The sequence below is a fragment of the Colletes gigas genome, unplaced genomic scaffold (assembly GCF_013123115.1).
Source record: "Colletes gigas isolate AHSC1104 unplaced genomic scaffold, ASM1312311v1 Colletes_gigas_Sc00053, whole genome shotgun sequence".
Lineage (NCBI taxonomy): Eukaryota > Metazoa > Arthropoda > Insecta > Hymenoptera > Colletidae > Colletes > Colletes gigas.
In genome coordinates this window covers 468,340-487,975 of record NW_025106682.1, presented here as the reverse complement: position 1 = coordinate 487,975, position 19,636 = coordinate 468,340, and the positions used below count along the sequence as shown (strand labels likewise).

Genomic DNA, 19,636 nt, shown 5'->3' with positions numbered 1-19,636 from the left:
GCAGGTTGATTTATACATGTTTCACAATAAAATGTTGTTTGACGTCTTTCTCCTGGTGTTTTCCTGTCGGAACAAATAATGCAGTCCCGGTTTCTTTGGCCTACATTTGGAATATGTAGCTTATTATTCATTCTATTGTCCGACAAAGAACGTTAATTTATTTAGATTATAACGAAGATAGCAATAGGAATGGTTCGACTTTGAATGAAGTTTCGATTTTACGTTTATAGTTTTTTACGTTTACGTTTTATGTTCTTTATGTTAAATAATTTTAGTAAACATTAAATAATATAGTTTATATAGTTACGTTTATTGTCCACGTGTTTGAATCCGACCATACGCCTCTGACCATCCTCGACAATCCTTCCACTTCCAACGTAAAAACGGCTGATATATTTCTCATTTTAATAGAATATTTCCCATTTTAATAGGAAAGTACAGGAAAACATGTGTTTCTTAAAAAATTGCGGTGAAATCAGTTCATTCTCCTTAATCACTAATAAACTTTCATGTCCCCTCAGAGGGGACAACCGAGTGCAAAGGGTTAAAATATGTTCATAAAATATTATCGTTTTAAAACGTGTATTTCCGTAAAAACAAATTTTTGTAATTTTTTCTTCATTATGGTATATTGCTTATACATTGTATATGCCTACACAGGTCGGAAAGTCAAAAATGCCTAGGCAGTCGAGAATCTCGGCTCGAGAATATGCGAGATCGAATTTCAGCTGTGTTGAGAGCAAGAAGGATAGACTGACATTCGCCGCCTTTCTCGAATCTACGAAGCTATACGAAACGCCAGAACTCATATACAAGGTGGTTGACATTAGTGTGTGTGAGTGGTGGGGCAGTTCCCTTTCGGCACGGGTCTGCCGTCTGATAATACTCCACTGTCTTTTCCAATCCCTCCCATAATCAACTCACATGTATTTACGTACCCACTCAGCTGGCTGCCCATCAATACTAATTCAGTGCCTAGTTTCTCAACTAACCGCCATCCATGAGAAGAGGCCGCTAAAATCAGCTCCGAATTTTCAGGTCGGTATGGCAGTCAGATTCGGCCGCGAAAGTCCATAAGGTGAAAGGTCTATTCATATATCTCGTCTGTGATTTGATTTTGACTTGACTGAGGCACTCTATCGATAACATTTTCAACGCGCATGCGCGGACAGCTTTTGTGGGACACGCCATTGAAATGACGTTTCTACGGACACGTTGTCACATGGGCCCTCCACACGTTCGCCTTTGCGCAGACGCGTTGAGTCGGCAGTGTAAGGTTTACAATTCGTATGCGTGGAACTCGTGTGACAATTCGTTATTTTGAAGGTAATTCCTATCTAAGAAAACGGCACGAAAAATGTCAGGAAAGTCAAAAGCATTTACGAAGGAAGAGGAGCTTCTTCTCCAGGACTTTTCGCGAAACGTATCAACTAAATCCTCGGCGTTGTTCTACGGCAATGCATTCATCGTCTCTGCGATTCCCATCTGTAAGTAAAGAAGCCGAAACCGTTAATAAATATACGGTTTATCGTTATTGTGTTAACGTTCGTGCGATTTCTGAGAAATTTCAATGTGTGTTTGTATCATGGATTTGAGAACGAGTAAATTGTTACGAAGAAAATAGAGCGTATCACGAGTTAACCTCTATCGTTCTGTTACAGGGCTTTTCTGGAGGATTCACCTGATCGATATATACGCAAACTTGATTTCCTTCGTTTTAGTCACGTTAACCAGTACGTACGCTCTCGCGCTCGCGTATAAAAATACGAAATTTGTCCTGAAACACAAGGTATTGTAAATTGCGTGCTCCTGATCTCGCTGTCCCCGCGTTTTTTCAATTCTTTGAGGCAAAGCGTGTTTCGTTGTAGATCGCAGTAAAGAGAGAGGATGCTGTAACAAAGGAAATGAGCAGAAAGCTAGCGGAAGATAAAAAGATGAGCAAAAAAGAAAAGGATGAAAGGTAATTCGACGTGTTAGATACTTTAGAGTAACAGTAATCGTGATGTAATGCATTCAAATTTTTATAGGATTCTGTGGAAGAAAAATGAGGTGGCTGATTACGAAGCAACAACCTTTTCTATCTTCTACAATAATGCCTTGTTCTTAGCGCTTGTAATTGTGTCTTCGTTTTACATTCTAAAGACGTTCACTCCAGCCGTTAATTATATATTCTCTGTCGGTGCGACGAGCGCGCTTCTGGCACTGTTATCGACTGGTTCTCAATAATGTATGCAATTCGGGGATGTGTGACATTAAGTGCTTATTATGCCAGATGATTTTGCGAGATTCTGTAATTGACCTTTTGATACGAGTGAATGCGTACATATAATAAAATCATCTTTATTTATAGTAATTTTAATTGTATTATTTAATTCCTTTACAGTGTAAATGAAACAATTATTGTAATATATTTTTATTTTCAGTTAGAGTACTAGCCTCGAGAAATACGCCGTTAAACGGCGATTAGAAGTTTGTAAGAAAAAGTGCGATACTTGCGTGCTTCACTTACTGCTTTTGTTAATCTGCTTAGAATATGAGGTCGAGGAATCAACGGATTATGCTTGTTATCGAACATTTCGTGGTTGAAAAATTCATCATTCTGGCAAAGCGAACGACTACATTAACCACCGCGGGTAGCTGATAATTTTAATACGAATCAATTAAACCGGGTTTTATTGCGAATGACGAATTATAGTGAATCGCAGATTGTAATCCATTATAAACAGTCCAACGCGGATCATTCTAATGCTTTATTTGCTTGTTTAAATTGGAGTCTTGCCAGCGTATAGCGCGCCGAAGGAAAATCTCTCGCCAAATTGTATATTCTATTCCTGTGGCAGTAGTGAAAATACAAACATTTACTTAAACGATACCAACCTATTATAGATTATTTTAAAAACGTCAGTACCTCTTGGCATAATTAACGAATCTGTATATAATGCTCCGTTTACCATACGTCGCGCCGTTCTATAAAGAAATGAAAAAAGAAAAGTGCAAGTCTCGACAGGCAATAAGAAAAATCATTTTGCGGGTTTTCGTATTGCAAGGAATTTTCATTGGTGCGATCGTACGTGTGCATTTGGCAAAGACCTATCATTTTCCTCGTTTGATATATCGCCGCATGATATTCGCATAATCTAGACTATTTTTTTTTATTATTACGCAGCAAAACATTGGGAGTCGTAATCTACCAAGAATCTTGGGATTTCCATTGGACTAAATGTTTCGAATAGCCGATAAATAATAGTTTACAACGTTTATTGTACAGTGTGGCACTTAAGCACGTGTAGTTTGGACCTTCTCCAAAAACGTTAATCCACTTCCAGACATTACCTCGGTGATTCTCACGGAGGAACCACATTAGCTCACTTTATTACAATGTTGCGTTTTTAATAACCATATTATCTCTCCAGTTGTCGATCCTCGATTTAGAAGAAGCGATTTGATATTCTTGTACAGGGAAAAACGATTAGAGCTACAAAAAAAATGTCACGAGAGAAAATTAGACGGCACTTAAAAAATTTAATTGTATCCTTTTCTTAAACGGAATTCTATAATTTTTATTGCACTATCATTTATGCCCTAAACTTAATGGTTCAAGAGTTATACCACTTGAAAGTTTACTAAATTATTTTTATGGACTTTACAGATGTTTTGAACAAAAATTTATCGTACACAATGCCCTACTACAATCTTGGATAAAAGTAATTTAATATTATTGTTAGCGTAGTCGCATATTCAGACGAAGTTTATGTACTTATAATTTTTACGGGGGGCAAACTGATTCCATCAATTACGCAACCGGGTATGTATTTCATTCTACCGATTGAGATTTAATATAAGCCTACAGTTTATGGTCCTGAACAGTTTACGGTGATAAACTTTAATAGGCGTAATAAAATGTTTCTTTATAGAAGTATATTTGAAAAATACAATCCTCGAATTTAGGAAAAATAATGATAGTGAAAAGGAGAGACACAAGAAGCTGTAAGATATGAAAAGGTAACGTTTGTTTATTTTTTTCCTAAATCTCTGTCCAGACCGGAAAAGACACTTTACTGGCAACTATCCATTGAACCACCACATTTCTTTGATAGTCTTCGAGAAACTTGACCTTGCTGACGAAATCTCGAATGGAGACACGGAAAAGGACGGTCCGTCGAGCACTTTAATATATTATACAACGCAGTTCTTTCTTTATCCGTTTTTAATAATACCTGTATTTATTTTGGTTTTCGGTATCGAATCCCTGAAACAAACAACAGCGAGCGCATAAAAATAATTTAAAGAAAACATTTTTGCAGATCAGGATCAGTTCAACAGGATTTGATAATCGAAACAGTCAGAATAGCAAGTCTCTCTTGCTACTACTCAAGAATCCCTTGTCTATCAACAAAGAACAAACCGGCAATCGTACGATGTTTCTTGAGGGTCAACAACCCAAACTGCGACTGTATTCGCAATTACGACAATAAGAAAATATAGGGGTATCGGCGTGGTAAGACACAAGTATAAGTATTGCGAATTTTGTAGAATAGAGCCTCGACCGTCAGAACAATCATTAAATCTGACAATTTAATTGAACGAAAGATCTGAATTACGAATTTAAATGTAATCGTTTTTCAATTGTACTGTAATTAATTAGATTGTAATTCCGCAGAGTTCTGGGAGTGAATGAGGGAGGGAGGGAGGGGGCGATCTGAAAGGCGAAAACTAAAAGACGGCCCTGATTTCGAGCCTCGCGGCACCGTCTGCATCCCAGAAATAGCGGCAAGCGCCTTTCCAAAAGCTTAAGGCCCGCTACGAGTAGCGAAGCGAAGAGAAGGAGAGCTCAGGATTGGCTGGAGGTCGCGGGGTGCGGTCCGGGACCGGCACGCAACCGCTATATCCTCCTATTCGAATATTACCGCAACGGTGGCCGTTGCTCGTGACAGTGCTCGACGGACAGCCAAAACCTCCACCATACGTAAAAACCACGACGAGAATCTCTCACCCATCGCGAGTCAAGTCGTCCTGTACGCGAACACGACGACACCCTCCCTCCCGTATCAGTAGTATACACAGTGTTTTAAAGTAAACGTTTATAAGTAAAAAAGACCGCGCCACCATGGTATGTTCTATTGATGATATCGTAAGTCGTCGCCCTGGTAAACATACACGTTTTCCTACTGTTTACTTTATACTTATTTAGTGTAATTTTTTTTTTTTAATTTTGTTCTCTTTTATCTTGAATTACGTAGTCTTGCCTCGCCTCACTCTCTGTCTTTCTATTATCTATTTGGCTGTCGTTTTTCCTTTCTGCGGCACCAAGTTGGGCGAAACCATACTTTCGAACAGAGTTCGATAATTTGTTCCATCGTTGATTAGTTCCTAGAGACGCGACGGTATTTAACCCGTTACCTAACCCTGTAACTTTCAGTAAATGTAATGTAAATAATAAATAAAATGTAAATGTAATTTAATAATTTAATTATTCGTTTCGTTAACGCTAGATTTACTCACTTATGAAACGATTTACTCTCGTCGAGTGAAAAGTATAGTTCCGCCCGTTTCCGCCAAGGAATGCCTGCATCCACCGTTCTTGTTTCTCTGTTTCTCTCGCACATTTATTTTCCTTTTTTTCTCTTTCACACTGGTCGCCGCAATGTCTCGTCTGTGATTTATGTCTCACACATTGTTTCTGACCCTGTATCGTACACAGTGATTGATTGCAGCCTTAACCGGTGATCGAAATCGGCCGAGATCGCGGGTGGAAATTGTTGTTGTTCCAGAGATGCGAGGTCCTGGAAACGTGATTGTTACTTAGATGGCGAACCTTCATCGAGCCTCCTTCCTTCCCGTCGATTCGAAGAGCCCTTGGTCCGTATAGTTTTCCCAATCGTGCTCGGTCGGTTCAAGTTACCGAATTTTTTGGAACGATTCTAAATAAACTCCTCGAACCGACGGAACAAAGAATGTGGCTCGACGTCTGACCATGCACAGTTATTTCTACTTGCGTTAAGTTCCGAGCAGTGGTGGGACTTTGAATCTTATTGTGTGTTGCAACACAGATTTGATGTTAAGAAACTCTTGTAAATCTTGAAAGTTTTTAAAGTCTCGAGTGTTGATTTAACGAATGTTTAATATCATAAGTAAACGCGTCACTGTTGTCCATGCAATTTCATAAATTAAAGGAAATCTGAAAACATGTTTATGATGTAAGAAAAATATATTAACGAAATACTTATTTATTCAATGAACAAAACCTTTGGAAATTCTTTAGAATTGTAAGATTTTTAAGACTTTCAAGGCTTCGATGTAATTCAACTTTTCCACAATTTTATTTATTCGAAGCGTTCCAAATCCCATCGCTGACATTCCGAGCACTGTGAAACCTTAGCTTGTGATTATTATCTCATTTCGATCAAATTGCGAATCTGTCAGTCGTGTAACCAAGAGTAATATATTTGATCGTGGTTGCGAATTGCACGTTTTTTTTAATTTTTTAATCGATGTTAACACGCACGAAGTTTCTTCGATCGGTTTTGTATTCGGAAGAGTATGCTTTCGATCGGATTAACAAAAGTACCGTCGATAATTCTTGAACATCTACGGATAACCATCGACGGAAGAATAATTAATATCGATGAATTAATATCTCTCCGGAAACGTCGACGTTAACCTGTCAGAAGACGACGTCGAATTTAAATTGTGTTTGTGTTCACAGGCCGACGAACTTCCCCCCGAACAAATCGCTGGTACGTAACAGTAATTAATTCCCGATAATTCGTACGGTATCCGTTCGTTTCGGCGCGAAGAAAGTTGCTATTCGGGCGCGGAGACGTTGGCGGGCTAAAAAAAGACCCGCGATCCGCCTTCTTGCTCTCCAGGATCGAATATCAACGGAGGAAAACTTGTATCGCGTTTACCAAACCGTGACTATATTTAAACTTAAGAGTCATGCCCAGTACGCGACAATTAATAGGTGAAAAGAGATACTCGTTGCAAGCGCGAGATACCGTTGGAGTTGGCGGGTTAGTTCGGATTACACTTTCGCTGGAATTACGAAATAGTTGCTGACTACTGATCCGCCATTTTATTTCGATGTATTAAAAAATGCCCGACAAAATCGAATCATCGACCGATAGATCTGTCGTCGAGCCTCTGTCGCGTAACGTTCTCAATCAGGCGCGAGAAACAACTTTTTAGAACGAAACTTACGCGACAGAGGGTGAATTCGGTATTTGGCGGATCGTTGTTCGCGCCATTCTTGGCTTTCTGGGTGTTTTAGTCCACTCGACGTTCGTCGAAAGCGAACGGGTATCGTGTTTACTGGACGCAAACTAAATTTAGTATCACTCTTTCTCGCTCGTCGCTTCCCTTTCTGCTTCTTGACCCTTCCATCAATGTAAACCTCGTTTAATCGTTCCGGAAGATCTCGCGGCGCGTTACGGCCTCAACTATCTTTAGTTTCTCGATCGTCTCGAAACTTGCAAAACGCAGAGGAGAAGCCGGCTTTGTTCTCGCTGCGCCAGGCATCAATTTCTGAAACGAAAGAAACTCTGTTATCGAATCTTTGGGGCCGCGGTAACGCAAGATTTATCGAAACCCGTCATGTTGAGGATTACGTTACAATACGGTACTTATTTTAATTAGGATACATATTCATGTATCATTGCATCGATCGAGTTCAACGCAAATTGCTAACAAACGATGTTTATGAGTTCTGTAACCGTGAGTATGGAATCTGAGGCTCGTAAATCTAGCTTCAAGAGCGAAACCGTGGCACGATAAACGCGAATAAAAAAAAAAATTAAAATAGAGCGAGGAACGAGAGGGGCCGGATAAGTTATCTCTGCTTCTACACGCCGCGTTCCCAGAGTTTATTTGTGCATTGATTCGATCGAGGGCAGCCAGCGGGTGGCTATGTATAGCTACGGAACCGAGTTAGCGCGTATCGCGTGACGATTCGATCGCAGGAATCGGATCGGTAAAAATAGAGGAAGGATGATTCTCCAGAGGGAAACGACTCGACGATCGAAAAATAGAAGTCTGTTGCGTCGTTTCTCCGATGATTCTGCAAAAAAAAAAAAAAACAAAAAAAAGTCAAAATTTTGTGACCACTGGACATCGTTTCTCTAATCATTAATTATCTGCAAAATTGTTGCTTCGTTACCAAAAAATTACCTGGAGGGCGACGAGAATAATTCCTCGCGCGACCAAAAATCATTTTCTTTGTAGAATTCGGCAAGAATATTTTGCTTTTTTACGAGCTCGTGTTACAAAAACTATACATTAGAATGTATCCGTATCGAGTAAATTAATTCGATAAGTTCTCCTACGTGTTAAATCATTTGTCTGGAACGGTATAGTTCGGTGTCCAACATTTTTCCAACGGTCAACGTATATGTTAACGCGTAAATTACCGTAAAATTTCATCGCGCGGATCGTCGCCAGTCGACAACGGTAAATAAACGTTCTAACTAGTATGAACGATGGTGCATCAGGCCAACGGTGCTTCGAGCCAGAATCGCGGGGGTACGGAAGGGCATTAACATCGGATTCTAAATCTGAACCGTATCGTCGGGAGACTCTCAACTCGACGTGTCGACGAAAGTTGGACCGAGATCCGTTCCCACCGATTCTCTTACCTTCGCCAGAATCTTTACGTTCGAGCAATTAAAAAAGAAACCCGAGTCAAGAGTAATTTATAAAATTTTTCACTCTCTACGTCTCCCCTTAATCGTTCTTTTTCATAGAACCTTTATCTTGCCGTGCCATTTTCATTTCTAGATTGACTATCCATTACCCTTTCTCTCCTTTCTCTTCTAATATTTATCTAACACTGCCTTGCCTGCCAACCTCTTTGTTCTTCCTTCAACTTCTCACACGTGCTCCCACGTTTCCTCCTCCGCCACAGTGGCCGACATCAGGACAAAAATCGAGTTTTAACTTTTACTTAGATCACCGAAATCAATTATTTTACGTCTTTAACAATACCCTAAAGTTTATGAAAAACAAGTAAAATGAATTAAAAGTTATTAAATATAAGTTGATATGTATATTTAAGTATTGTCGTTAACGGTCATCCGTTTAATTTTGTAATATTTTTATATCTGTTCAAACTCATCGTATACAGCTAGAGCTGCATAAAAAATTATCTAAAAATTTGCTTATAGTATAGCTTTTTATACAATGCATCGATAAAAAAATGTTTAATAATTATTTACAAGTTTAATAATTGCCCAGCGTATTAGCTCGATTTTGAATAAAAAAGTAAATTTTCGATGCGCAATTTAATAAGTTTGCCTTATTATGCCTGAACGAAACTAGGATAAATCTTTTCTTTAAAGTATCCTTAAAATTAAGAAACAAATCCCGTTTGCCTATTTTTGCCTATTGAAAAGATATTAATAATATAATATTATCTGTATTTTCACGTAGACAGTTAAGGGGGGATTACCCAGGATCAAGAAAGGCTATTTATGTGAATCTCTTATAAAAAATATCTTGAATTAAGTTCATTGCATGTGTTAATAACATATTAAAATTAATAACAAATTGTTATTAACAAATGAATATATTTAAAATGGAATCTATATTACTTAATGAGCGAAATATATTGGACTATCTACTTTGTCGTGGTGAAAAGACTTATAATCGCATATATTTTAAAACATAATTAAAACAGCAATTAAACCAAATCCAGTCACTGTTTAACCTGAAGATAATGTTCAATATTAACCATCCAGAAATCATCACTAATATACTATATGTATATATGAAATCTCTTCCATATAAGATTCGCCATAGTTAATTTTTAAATTTTAATTTGATGTTCGAAATAAGCGACCCCAAAAACACACATTAGATCACCAATATTAAAATAATATCATTCAGTATTCAATGAGTTACCGATTTTTGTCCATATTTTTCGAACTCTGCCAGGTTGAATCAGCCATTTTGAATTCCACAATTTCGAATGCAAATTCAAAATCAGCATGCCCAGTTACTCAGGTATATTAATTTTCAAAAAAATTTATTAAATTTTGATTTTTCCGTCCGCCATATTGAATCGACCATTTTGATTCAAAATTTGAAATCTATGTCCAAAACAACCTAGAGATACCAATTTTCTAAAAATTTACGGCAGAATTCACCGAGTTACCGAATTTTGTCCATTTTATCTGGATTTTGCCCACTGCGGCTCCGTCTCGCGTATCTTGCACTTTCTTTTTTCCTTTTTTAACCAAATACTTCTCCTTCCTTGACCTCGTTTCCCAACCGGAGTTCCTTCCATCGCGAATGGTGAGAAAAGATGCTACACAATAGCGGAAAATATACGATTTATAATATATCGATTAAAAAAATCTCTCATAGAAACGATGGAAACTTTTGCGTACCTCCAATAGTAATCCCTCGAAGATCTCGAAAAATGCTATGATTATGTTTCCAGTTCTTCGCAAAGCGTTCGACAGCTTCGATAGGGAGAAGAGCGGGAGCATCCCCACCGATATGGTGGCCGACATCCTCAGATTGATGGGCCAGCCCTTCAACAAGAAGATCCTGGACGAGCTGATCGAGGAAGTAGATGCTGACAGTAAGTAGAATGGGTCAGACATTGGTTGGACAGAATTGTAAATTTGAAATGTAAACTAACCATTGATCGGGGGCCTTGATTCTGATCACAGTCGGGCAAAATATAATCAGATTAATTTCTAGAATCCGGACGCCTCGAATTTGAAGAGTTCGTCACATTGGCCGCAAAGTTCATCGTTGAGGAGGACGCTGAGGCCCTGGAAAAGGAACTTCGAGAAGCATTCAGACTCTATGACAAAGAAGGTGAGTTCTTGAACTTGTTGCGTGTCTCTCTTCGATTCTCTGTTAATTCATTTCAATATTTTCCTTTCCATTTTTTCTCACCCATTTCTTGGGTCACGGCGAAAGGTCAAGTGGTTCGTTTGGGTGTCTGTCGCGTTTCAAAATAATATTGTAAAGACCTCAACCTTCTAAAAAAAAACACACAATTTCTTTTAAACTAGGTAAACTACTTAAACCTCTGTCTTACGATATTAGACTAGTATACGGATCTCAGTTCAAAGTACCATGACGTTTTGAATGTTCCAAATTCTGTCACGAGTCATTTAACGTAATTTTATCGAGGTTTGCATATTATAAAAGATTAAATGAGTGCAGAAATTTAGCCATCGACGTTTGGTTGGCGATAAACTGGAGTACGAGGCGAAGAAAAAGCTGAGCGGGACCAGAACGAGGAAAAGATGTATATCGGTCGTACCGGAATAGCTCCAGTTCTTGGAATACGTAGTAAAAGCATCGACGACGTCTCGTTTCGCATGAGAATGAAAGCTGACCGAATTCGAGAAGTCTCGCAACCCACGGACCTAGATGGGCCGACGGCCAAGAATCGACCGCATTTCGTCACAATGCCTCCGTGAATTACGATTAAGCCAAAGAGTTTCGGACGTGTATTAATGCGTTAGTTCTGCACGGTCGAAATGCCTTCATCTTCCACTCCTGGATCTATAAATCATGTTACAAGATCGAGACGTAATTGATCCTCGAGAGGGACCGGTTTCATAAGTTACAGCTTCTCAAACTTTTATCGCTTGCATCCCCCCGTTCGCCAAACGAAATCATTAACGACTCCTTTGGTGAATTGTCTAAATTGAAGAGTACAAAGTCATTATGAGTTTAATTAAAATGTTTGGAACGATAATCACATTTGTTTTAAACTCACTTTTAAAGTGTACTGAAGAAAAATAATAATTTAATTCTAATTGTAAATCTTGTATCGAATATTGTTTCCTCCCAGGAAATGGCTACATCCCGACTACCTGTTTGCGCGAAATTCTGAGAGAACTCGATGACCAGCTCACGGACGAGGAATTGGATATCATGATTGAGGAGATCGATTCCGATGGATCCGGCACCGTTGATTTTGACGGTAAATCTTCTTTGAAACGTTTCTGTTGCTTGTTGCAGGGCATACGATTACGCGTGGACGTCGTTTTAATAATGGAGTCGCTCACAGAATTCTTTAGTATTTTTAAAAATAACTATTCATACCAAACTTGTGGTTATTCCGTTATGGTGTTTACTGCAGTAAGGAGCAAAACTGAACACACAAACGACATTTTAACAAAAATAATTTTTTATTCAATATTTGCATATAGAATACAAAGACAAAATACTTAGGATTATCTACAATCTTCTGGCTCTTCAAAACAAATTTAACATTCGTGATATCATTATTATTTCGATTCGTACAATTTTTGTTCATGTAGTCAGTTTTGCACCGCAACTAATTTTTAGTAAACATTTCGGATTTTGGTACATTTAATATTTCGTTCATAAACCTTTAACCTTGATAATTGCTTCAACACATTTAGACATACTTAATACTACATTTTCGTAATACTCTGGTGTAATAGAATACCATTGTTCTTGCACTCTATGCCACAAATCAGTTATCGTTATTGGAGGAGCATTATATTTATTTTATAACTTCATTTTTAAGTATGCCCAGACATTTTCAATCAGATTTATGCCTAGCGTTTGAGCAGGCTATTCCATGGTTTGAAATAGTTGACTTTGCAGTAAATTCTTTACGCTGTTGTCATATTGGAATACAACATCAACTCTGATATTGGCATATTTTCAATTGTTTCTAGTAAATTTTTTCTAAAATATCCTTATATTTATACTGGTTCACTGTACCTTCTATTCGATGTAGTAATACCACATCATATGCAGTAATACACCCCCACACTATAAGTGACACACTACCAAATTTCATTGTTTGCTTCACATGACATGGTATAAGGTTCGTCTTGCTTTTTTCCAACATCAACAACATCCATCCGATGAAATTCGATTAATTTTTGATTCATTGGAAATAATTACATTTTTCCATTGCTCCATATTCCAGCTTAATTGCTGTAAAATTGGCTTCTTTTAATGCTCTTCGAGATGTCCACTTACTATCTCATTTCTAACAGTTTTATTTTGTCAATCTTCTCTTATCCTGACAAGATAATAATTTTGGACGGTCTTCAAAAGATGCAGGGACTTCATTACAGTTTCTCTGTATTGTATGTACAACTCCCTGACTAACAGCAAATTTTCTAGCAATTACTTCCGTTGATAAACTCAATTTTAATTGGAAAATGATATTATTCTTTATATCTTTAGATAATGATTTCATAACGTTATATTGATGCGATTCTATTGTACCAGAGTATTGCGAAATTGTAGTATTAAGTATACCTAAACGTATTGAAGCAATTATCAAGGTTGAAAGTTTATGGACGAAATATTAAGTGTACCGAAATCTGAAATGTTTACTAAAAATTAGTTGCTGTGCAAAACTGACTACACGTAAAAGAATTGTATCAAGCGAAATAATAATGACATCACAAATGTTAAACTTGTTTTGAAAAGCCAAAAGATTGTAGATAATACTAAATATCTTGTTTCTTTTGTATTCTATGTATATGCAGATATTGAGTAAAAAAATATTTTTGTTAAAATGTCGTATGTACATATGTTCAGTTTTGCTTCTCGCTGTATATTTACAGGTTTTTCTTTCATGTTCTTTTACCGAAGAAGTCTCGAAACACCTGTTTGTACGCATTTATAATTCATGGAGTAATAAAACTCATCGTTATTTTCTCCTGTCATAGAAGTCGTAAGACCCGTCATACGTACTTGTAATTTATTAAGTAACAACAGCGGCCCGCCCGTTACTATTATTTTCAGAATCTTCTTGCTACTAAATCATTGAGGTGTCCAAGTTCTCCGTGCTCGCGAAACACGCATTTGACTTTCTAGCGATTCTAAATTATGCAAGCTACCACCCGCGTCGCGATCCAACTTCGTTAAACGAATCTTGGCGTTTCCCCGTTCGTCTTTGCTTCCTCGACGCCGAACCTGCAAACTGCACCGCGTATCAACATTAATTTATCTTCCGTGTAACGTTGCCAATACCAACTGCATATACGAATACGATTATTATTTTTCCTCTGTTTGTTTTGGAGAGCTCGCCGTTAAATCGGCTACTTGTTAACGCTTTGATGGCCCCAATATCGAAACTTTGCATAAAGCGTTTGATCATGTTTCTAGATAATGCGATTAAATCAATATATCATTATCTTCATTATTATTTAAATAGTTGCACGCAGCCTGCGATACGGTATTCCTCCGGTATCGATTGGTGGCTTTATTCTCTTAATTGTTTGAACAAGCCCTAATATTTTATCGTGAACATTAATCGTTCGGACAGAGTGCATTATTGAACAACCATGACTTTCTGTTTCAGAATTTATGGAGATGATGACTGGAGAATAAACGTCCTAACTGGTGATACAGCACGCCAATTCAAAGACAATATATGTGCCGACGGTCACGTTACTTCAAACTAATTTATCTGCGTGTTTCTAAAAACAAAAAATAATAATAATAATAATAATATACAATGCACGAGAGCAGTGTTTCAAAAGCGTACAAAGGTCTTCTCTTAACGTCATGACGCGTCTCCGGTTCTTCAGAGACAAGTTCGTCGGATCTCGAGACGGCTTCGCAATGGCTTCCGGCGTCTCAACAATGGCCTCGCATCAGATTTTCCTCCTGTTTAACGAGTGCCGCAAATTAACTGTTTCGTACGCGAATCGTAATTAATTATAAAGTAACGAAATCACGTGTTCCATACACTTGCAATCACGCCTGCTAAGTTTTCCATGGACAGTATTTATTGTTGTTAATAAAACACCATTGAAAAAAAGACCTTACCGTTGTTTCTATTTCCGACCAGCGTTATCGGAAGGGATTATTTAAAAGCTTCTTTGATCGTTCGCCTAGATTTCTTTTTTTATTTCATTTAACATTTGATTTATAATCACAATAATTTGAGATTTCTTCGTAATTGACATATCAATAGTCGCAAACGTAACGTGGTACAATACTTTTAAAAAAATAGAGTTGCTAGCAATAGACTAGAAAGTTTGATAACTATATGTAATAATGGCACTAATAAACTTTGAAAATTTCAACGCGACGAGAATTCTCGAAATTATGAAAATTCCGGTGCCGCGATCGCGATAGCTCGCAAAACGAATCGTTTACGTTACTCGATTTACACTAAATATATAGCTTTCAAAAAAGTGTGTCGATCATAAATTAGGAAATAACGTATGACTTAGAATACTATACGGACACGTACAGACGTGGACTAGACTATGGTTTACAAGGAAAAAGAGAGCGTAATCGGGACTAAATTGATTATTTTCCCAATGGGGAATTTTTCTCCACTGTTACAGAGAACTTTTACGTGTTCGAATTCATTTTTAAATATCGTATCGGAACAAAACTTTACTCTGCAATTTGATCCGTGTAGTCGATCTACTGATTCCATTAACAGCTAATTCGGTTTACCTATTAAAGAAATTGGAATGACTCAACGTGCTTTGATGGTCCTCATACTTAGAATGAGATAAAAGTTTCTCGCTTACATATGTACAATAATTTTTTAAACGCTGGTCTATCAATGTATTCGTAGTTTCCATTTTATCTGGAATAAGTAGTAACTACTTAGATTTAAACGTACAAGTACTACTCGAAGTACTACTTTAGTACCTATAGTACTATTTGAAGAGTAAGTAGTACTACTTATTCTTACTTAAAGTGTAGCGCTATAAAGATTAAAATGGGGAAAAATATAATCTTCATGCGTTTAAAGGTTCTGCGGATCGTGTGCGTTTACCATAATTACATTAGCTGAGCAAAATATATGCAAAATAGAAGTTAGAAAAATAAAGAAGATTTCTGATCGGTAACTTGTTCTTTGTCGCTTCTTCGGTTTGCGTACGTACCAGGGTCTTGGTTTACACAAGAGTCTGCAAATCGTCCTCCTCCAAGTCTTTGTTATCGGAGGGCGAAAATAAATGTCACATTTTGAATAAATGTGGAAATTCGTTGCTAATCTCGCGTACGGACTGCTGGTCTTCTTGGCTTTCTCCGGTTTCCTCGCAAAATATTCTGTAAAACGAAAATTACCCCCTGTCGTGACGATCGCGGCTACCCGTCGCGTTTAATACACACCTCGTGAAGCATTTCAATAAATCTTCCGAACGATATTTGTGCTCGTTATAACTGGAAGTGCGAATCACCCTTCGACACAACTCCAGATATTGCCTGCGCTGTAAAAGCAATCGCTGTATAACATTTGCTACTCGCACGCGATTAAAACTGAACTATGTTTTCGTATCTCGATACCTTGTCGCCGGGAAACATGTCGTACAACTGCCGCAATATAATATCGATTAGAACCTTCACGTCGTTGGTATAAAAGAGACCCGCTGTGATATCGTTACTGAACAGGTCAATAAATAGTTTCAATATGGAATGCGGCGGCGGTGGAACGTGATCGAATATTCGCACAGGATCCTCTGTAACAAATGGCGCATCTTATTAAAAACTTTATTCTCACGCTTTTATGGGAAAAGCTTACCTTCTCTGTTGAATAGAAGCAAAATTTTCTCGGTAAATGTCTTTGCCACCGTTTTTTCCTTCAAAGCGTCCAAAACTATATTCTCCGAATTCGTGAACTGTAAATTGTAGGACAATATCAAATTCACGAACAAGTCGGGAATCTGATCCTCTAAATCCATATCGGGCGGATTCTCTATTAAATCCAAAATGAACTCTACGAAGTCCGGCCCTAGTTGCTCTGTAACGAAATTTACGATAAGAATCGGTGCGATAAAAAGTGAAATAATACCGCGACAAAGGAATAAACTAACAAACGTAACGCATTACCTACTTTACTCACCCAAATGAGTAACTGGCATAGGTTCGCCCATTGAAAAAATCATAGTAAGCAACAACGAGGAATAATTTAACTTTGTCACGTTTCTAGGATTACTCCTCATGTCTCTGTACAGAGATAGATTTCAGATCGTTAATTGAACATTACGGACATTTGTTTATAATTTTCTTTATACTACCTTGCTAGTTCCATAGGCAATACGCTGTTTAACATTATGGTCAAGATCACAGAATCCAAGCTACACATTACTCCGAACGACTGTAACAGCAATTGCCTAATAGTCCATCTTGGCTCCATCTGATAATACTCTATTAATACATTAACCCCATTGTATTGATCTTGTTGCAAAATATACCTAGATACATTTGCATCCGCGTTTGTCTGCAAAATCGATAAATTACTTGTACATTTAGGGTTAAAGCAACTCAATTTTACGAAAATATTCGGCTGAGTCGTAAGTAATTGCTGGTTCTAGTAGTGGATTAGAAATTTCTTAGGGAATTTCAAATACAAATAAGTATTAAAACAGTAGTTGGAAAGTATAGATAATACAATCAATTAAAAAAAAACAGCAATTACTTATGACTCGACTCAATAATATATAATGTACCAATATCGAGGTAAGTTCTTTTATATAATCGACTATAATAGATTCGTCCTCATAAACCATCCAGTTTCTTTGTTGTGAATCTTCCTTGCAAGAAGTGAGCTCTATGAAAATTACTTTCAATCTGTTCGCATCATACGTTTCCTCTATACTCATTTGCGATACCGTGAACGGCATTTCTAATTGGCGCAACAGTTTGTCAAAATAATGGCCTACGTTTTTCGGCAATAATTCTTGAAGTCCAGAAACCACTACAGTGACTGCTACTTTAGACATTTCATAGCTTAACTGGGTACTTCTACGTACTTGGTCCAGTAGTTGATAAGCTGTATGGGAATTAATGTCGCAAGTCGAAGCTTTGTTCTTTATAGGCGAGCTATTGGGAGTTTGTCGCGCGCTGCTGTGAGAAGGACTCTTAAGAACTTCGGCCTGAACTTTCTGAGCCTCCGAGGACGATTGACGCGGTAAAGACTGTATTCTCTGATCACTTACAGAGGTACGCCGACACTGCGGAATAACGGGTGCCTCTTCTTTTTCAGTATTAGTATGCAGCGTTGTTTGAGCAGTCATGTAAGACGTGTTACTCTGAGCAGAATTAACATCCCCTTCTTGCACATTATAAACAGACGAACATATTTCTTTGCTAGGCGTGGTGTTTCCAAAATCTGGTGGCATGGGAGCTTGTTTCTTAGTTTTTTTATTTGCCTCTGCCTGCCTCTTCTTTTCTATTAACCTCAGAAGAAGATCCTGCTTGTCCAGCTGCAACGATCCAGTCTGCTTTTTACTCTCTACCTTAACGTTCTCGATACAGTCCTCCAAAAATTCAATCAACGTTTGAGACGGTACCTGAAAATTATTCGATTTTGTAAGGTTCTCGATCATTTATTGTAAAGTTATCGAACATGTACCTTCACAGTAGTGACATAATTGGAGGGTATGTATCCGATGAGTCCATCTCTGTCGACCACCTGCCACCAATTCTTCTGTTTGGTATTAGTTTGATACAAAATAAAATAGTCACCCTCTTGGAAGCTAAGGGTTTTTGCGAACGTGGCCTTGAAATCGTAGAGGGCCTTAAGCATTTCATAGTTTTCTACGTGTAGTAAAACGACGACGTTAAAAAGGGGTCATTTTTACGTGATATCGTAGATTTTGACGGTTGCAGATTGATCGATCACCGACTCACCTAACCTCATAGAATTGTCACCCATGATCGCGAACTGAAACGGAGAGCGATATTCGTTCTCGATGAGACAACGCCCAGGTGAAAAGTAAACGGGCCGAGAACTGCCTACCACCACACGCTAATTTCACTTTCATTCGTGCTCGACATTACTTTTCTACAGTGTCCTTTTTTGTCAGTAAACTATATACATAAATGACTTGGAGGGGCCCCCTATAACGCAATATTGGCGTATGCCAAGTGCCACCGAACAGTGTGGCCAGATCAGGCATAATTGAGTGCATCGAAATCGACAATAGTGACGACGAACTTCCTTAGCGTCTAACGGAGTAGTGGTGATAGTAGGCATGTACTATCAGTGTGGCCAGATCTGGCATAATTGAGTGCATCGAAATCGACAACAGTGACGACGAACTTCCTTAGCGTCTAACGGAATGGTGGGGATAGCAGGCATACACTACCGCACGAGCCACGTGTACGTGAGCTCGGCACTTCGCACAACTTCGGCAAATCGATAAAGAACGCTAGTGTGAGCCTTTCCTTCATGCTCTTGTAAAAGAGAAACAGCTGAAATACGACCTCGCGTTAATCGGCATACGATTCCAAGTCTCGACTGCCCCAGCATTTTTACTTTCCGACCTATATGTAAGGTATAAGGAAATTTATAAAGTATCATAATGAAAAAAAATTTTGAAATTTTTTTTTAGCGGAAATACACGTTTTAGGACCCCCTGATCATATTGTGACTATTGAAAAAAAAGACATTTTGTTTGTTCCTCAATGACTAACAATAAGTGAATTGCAATAACGAAAAAAAATTTCGAAATTTTTTTTTAGCGGAAATACACGTTTTGGGACTCCCTGATCATATTGTGACTATTGAAAAAACGATATTTTTTTTTGTTCCTATGCTATTGTCATGATTGCGTCTAAACAGCTGAATGAATTTCAATGAAACTTAACATTTAAGTTTTATGTTCTCGTTTTAAGGTCTCATTATATTTTAAGCGTGATCAGTTCCCAT

General features: G+C 37.9%; 3 protein-coding genes across 7 annotated transcripts; 2 read left to right on the top strand and 1 right to left on the bottom strand.

Annotated features, from left to right (window-relative positions):
• Positions 1-1,224: 1,224 nt before the first annotated feature.
• LOC122403442 (translocon-associated protein subunit gamma) lies at positions 1,225-2,344 on the top strand. Its single transcript, XM_043406970.1, has 4 exons — positions 1,225-1,487; positions 1,662-1,789; positions 1,869-1,960; positions 2,028-2,344. Exons 1-4 carry the CDS (start codon positions 1,358-1,360, stop codon positions 2,224-2,226), a joined length of 549 nt encoding a protein of 182 aa, XP_043262905.1. The 5' UTR covers positions 1,225-1,357; the 3' UTR covers positions 2,227-2,344.
• A 2,323-nt stretch (positions 2,345-4,667) lies between these two features.
• LOC122403455 (troponin C, isoallergen Bla g 6.0301) lies at positions 4,668-15,197 on the top strand. Of its 2 annotated transcripts, none has more exons than XM_043406981.1 (6): positions 4,668-5,131; positions 6,707-6,737; positions 10,436-10,579; positions 10,702-10,821; positions 11,813-11,944; positions 14,318-15,197. In XM_043406981.1, the coding sequence occupies exons 1-6, from the start codon at positions 5,108-5,110 to the stop codon at positions 14,344-14,346; spliced, it is 480 nt and encodes a 159-aa protein (XP_043262916.1). In that variant the 5' UTR covers positions 4,668-5,107; the 3' UTR covers positions 14,347-15,197. The 2 variants fall into 2 exon arrangements, with proteins under 2 accessions (XP_043262916.1, XP_043262917.1); XM_043406982.1 differs by having other exon boundaries at positions 4,670-5,110; positions 14,318-14,825.
• Positions 15,198-15,306: 109 nt separating this feature from the next.
• LOC122403454 (NCK-interacting protein with SH3 domain) lies at positions 15,307-18,847 on the bottom strand. Of its 4 annotated transcripts, XR_006259623.1 has the most exons (11): positions 18,616-18,847; positions 18,338-18,522; positions 17,433-18,275; positions 17,001-17,203; positions 16,826-16,929; positions 16,505-16,723; positions 16,270-16,442; positions 16,096-16,193; positions 15,867-16,032; positions 15,507-15,565; positions 15,307-15,429 (listed from the first exon to the last, which is right to left on the bottom strand). XR_006259623.1 is itself a non-coding variant. In XM_043406980.1 (9 exons), the coding sequence occupies exons 1-9, from the start codon at positions 18,638-18,640 to the stop codon at positions 15,942-15,944; spliced, it is 1,941 nt and encodes a 646-aa protein (XP_043262915.1). In that variant the 5' UTR covers positions 18,641-18,847; the 3' UTR covers positions 15,307-15,941. The 4 variants fall into 4 exon arrangements, 1 of the variants encoding a protein (XP_043262915.1); XR_006259621.1 differs by having other exon boundaries at positions 15,507-16,032; XR_006259622.1 differs by having other exon boundaries at positions 15,307-15,565.
• Positions 18,848-19,636: the final 789 nt, after the last annotated feature.

What these genes read in the sequence shown, in the direction of transcription:
- LOC122403442 (XM_043406970.1), top strand. Translation starts at nt 1,358, where the DNA reads ATGTCAGGAAAGTCAAAAGCATTTACGAAGGAAGAGGAGCTTCTTCTC. An exon ending in CGTCTCTGCGATTCCCATCT is followed by an intron (nt 1,488 to 1,661) that starts GTAAGTAAAGAA and finishes GTTCTGTTACAG; the next exon opens with GGCTTTTCTGGAGGATTCAC. An exon ending in AAAAAAGAAAAGGATGAAAG is followed by an intron (nt 1,961 to 2,027) that starts GTAATTCGACGT and finishes AAATTTTTATAG; the next exon opens with GATTCTGTGGAAGAAAAATG.
- LOC122403454 (XM_043406980.1), bottom strand. Translation starts at nt 18,640, where the DNA reads ATGGGTGACAATTCTATGAGGTTAG. An exon ending in GCTTCTATTCAACAGAGAAG is followed by an intron (nt 16,443 to 16,504) that starts GTAAGCTTTTCC and finishes CATTTGTTACAG; the next exon opens with AGGATCCTGTGCGAATATTC. An exon ending in ACATGTTTCCCGGCGACAAG is followed by an intron (nt 16,194 to 16,269) that starts GTATCGAGATAC and finishes TTGCTTTTACAG; the next exon opens with CGCAGGCAATATCTGGAGTT.
- LOC122403455 (XM_043406981.1), top strand. Translation starts at nt 5,108, where the DNA reads ATGGTATGTTCTATTGATGATATC. An exon ending in TCCCCCCGAACAAATCGCTG is followed by an intron (nt 6,738 to 10,435) that starts GTACGTAACAGT and finishes TTATGTTTCCAG; the next exon opens with TTCTTCGCAAAGCGTTCGAC. An exon ending in CGAGGAAGTAGATGCTGACA is followed by an intron (nt 10,580 to 10,701) that starts GTAAGTAGAATG and finishes ATTAATTTCTAG; the next exon opens with AATCCGGACGCCTCGAATTT.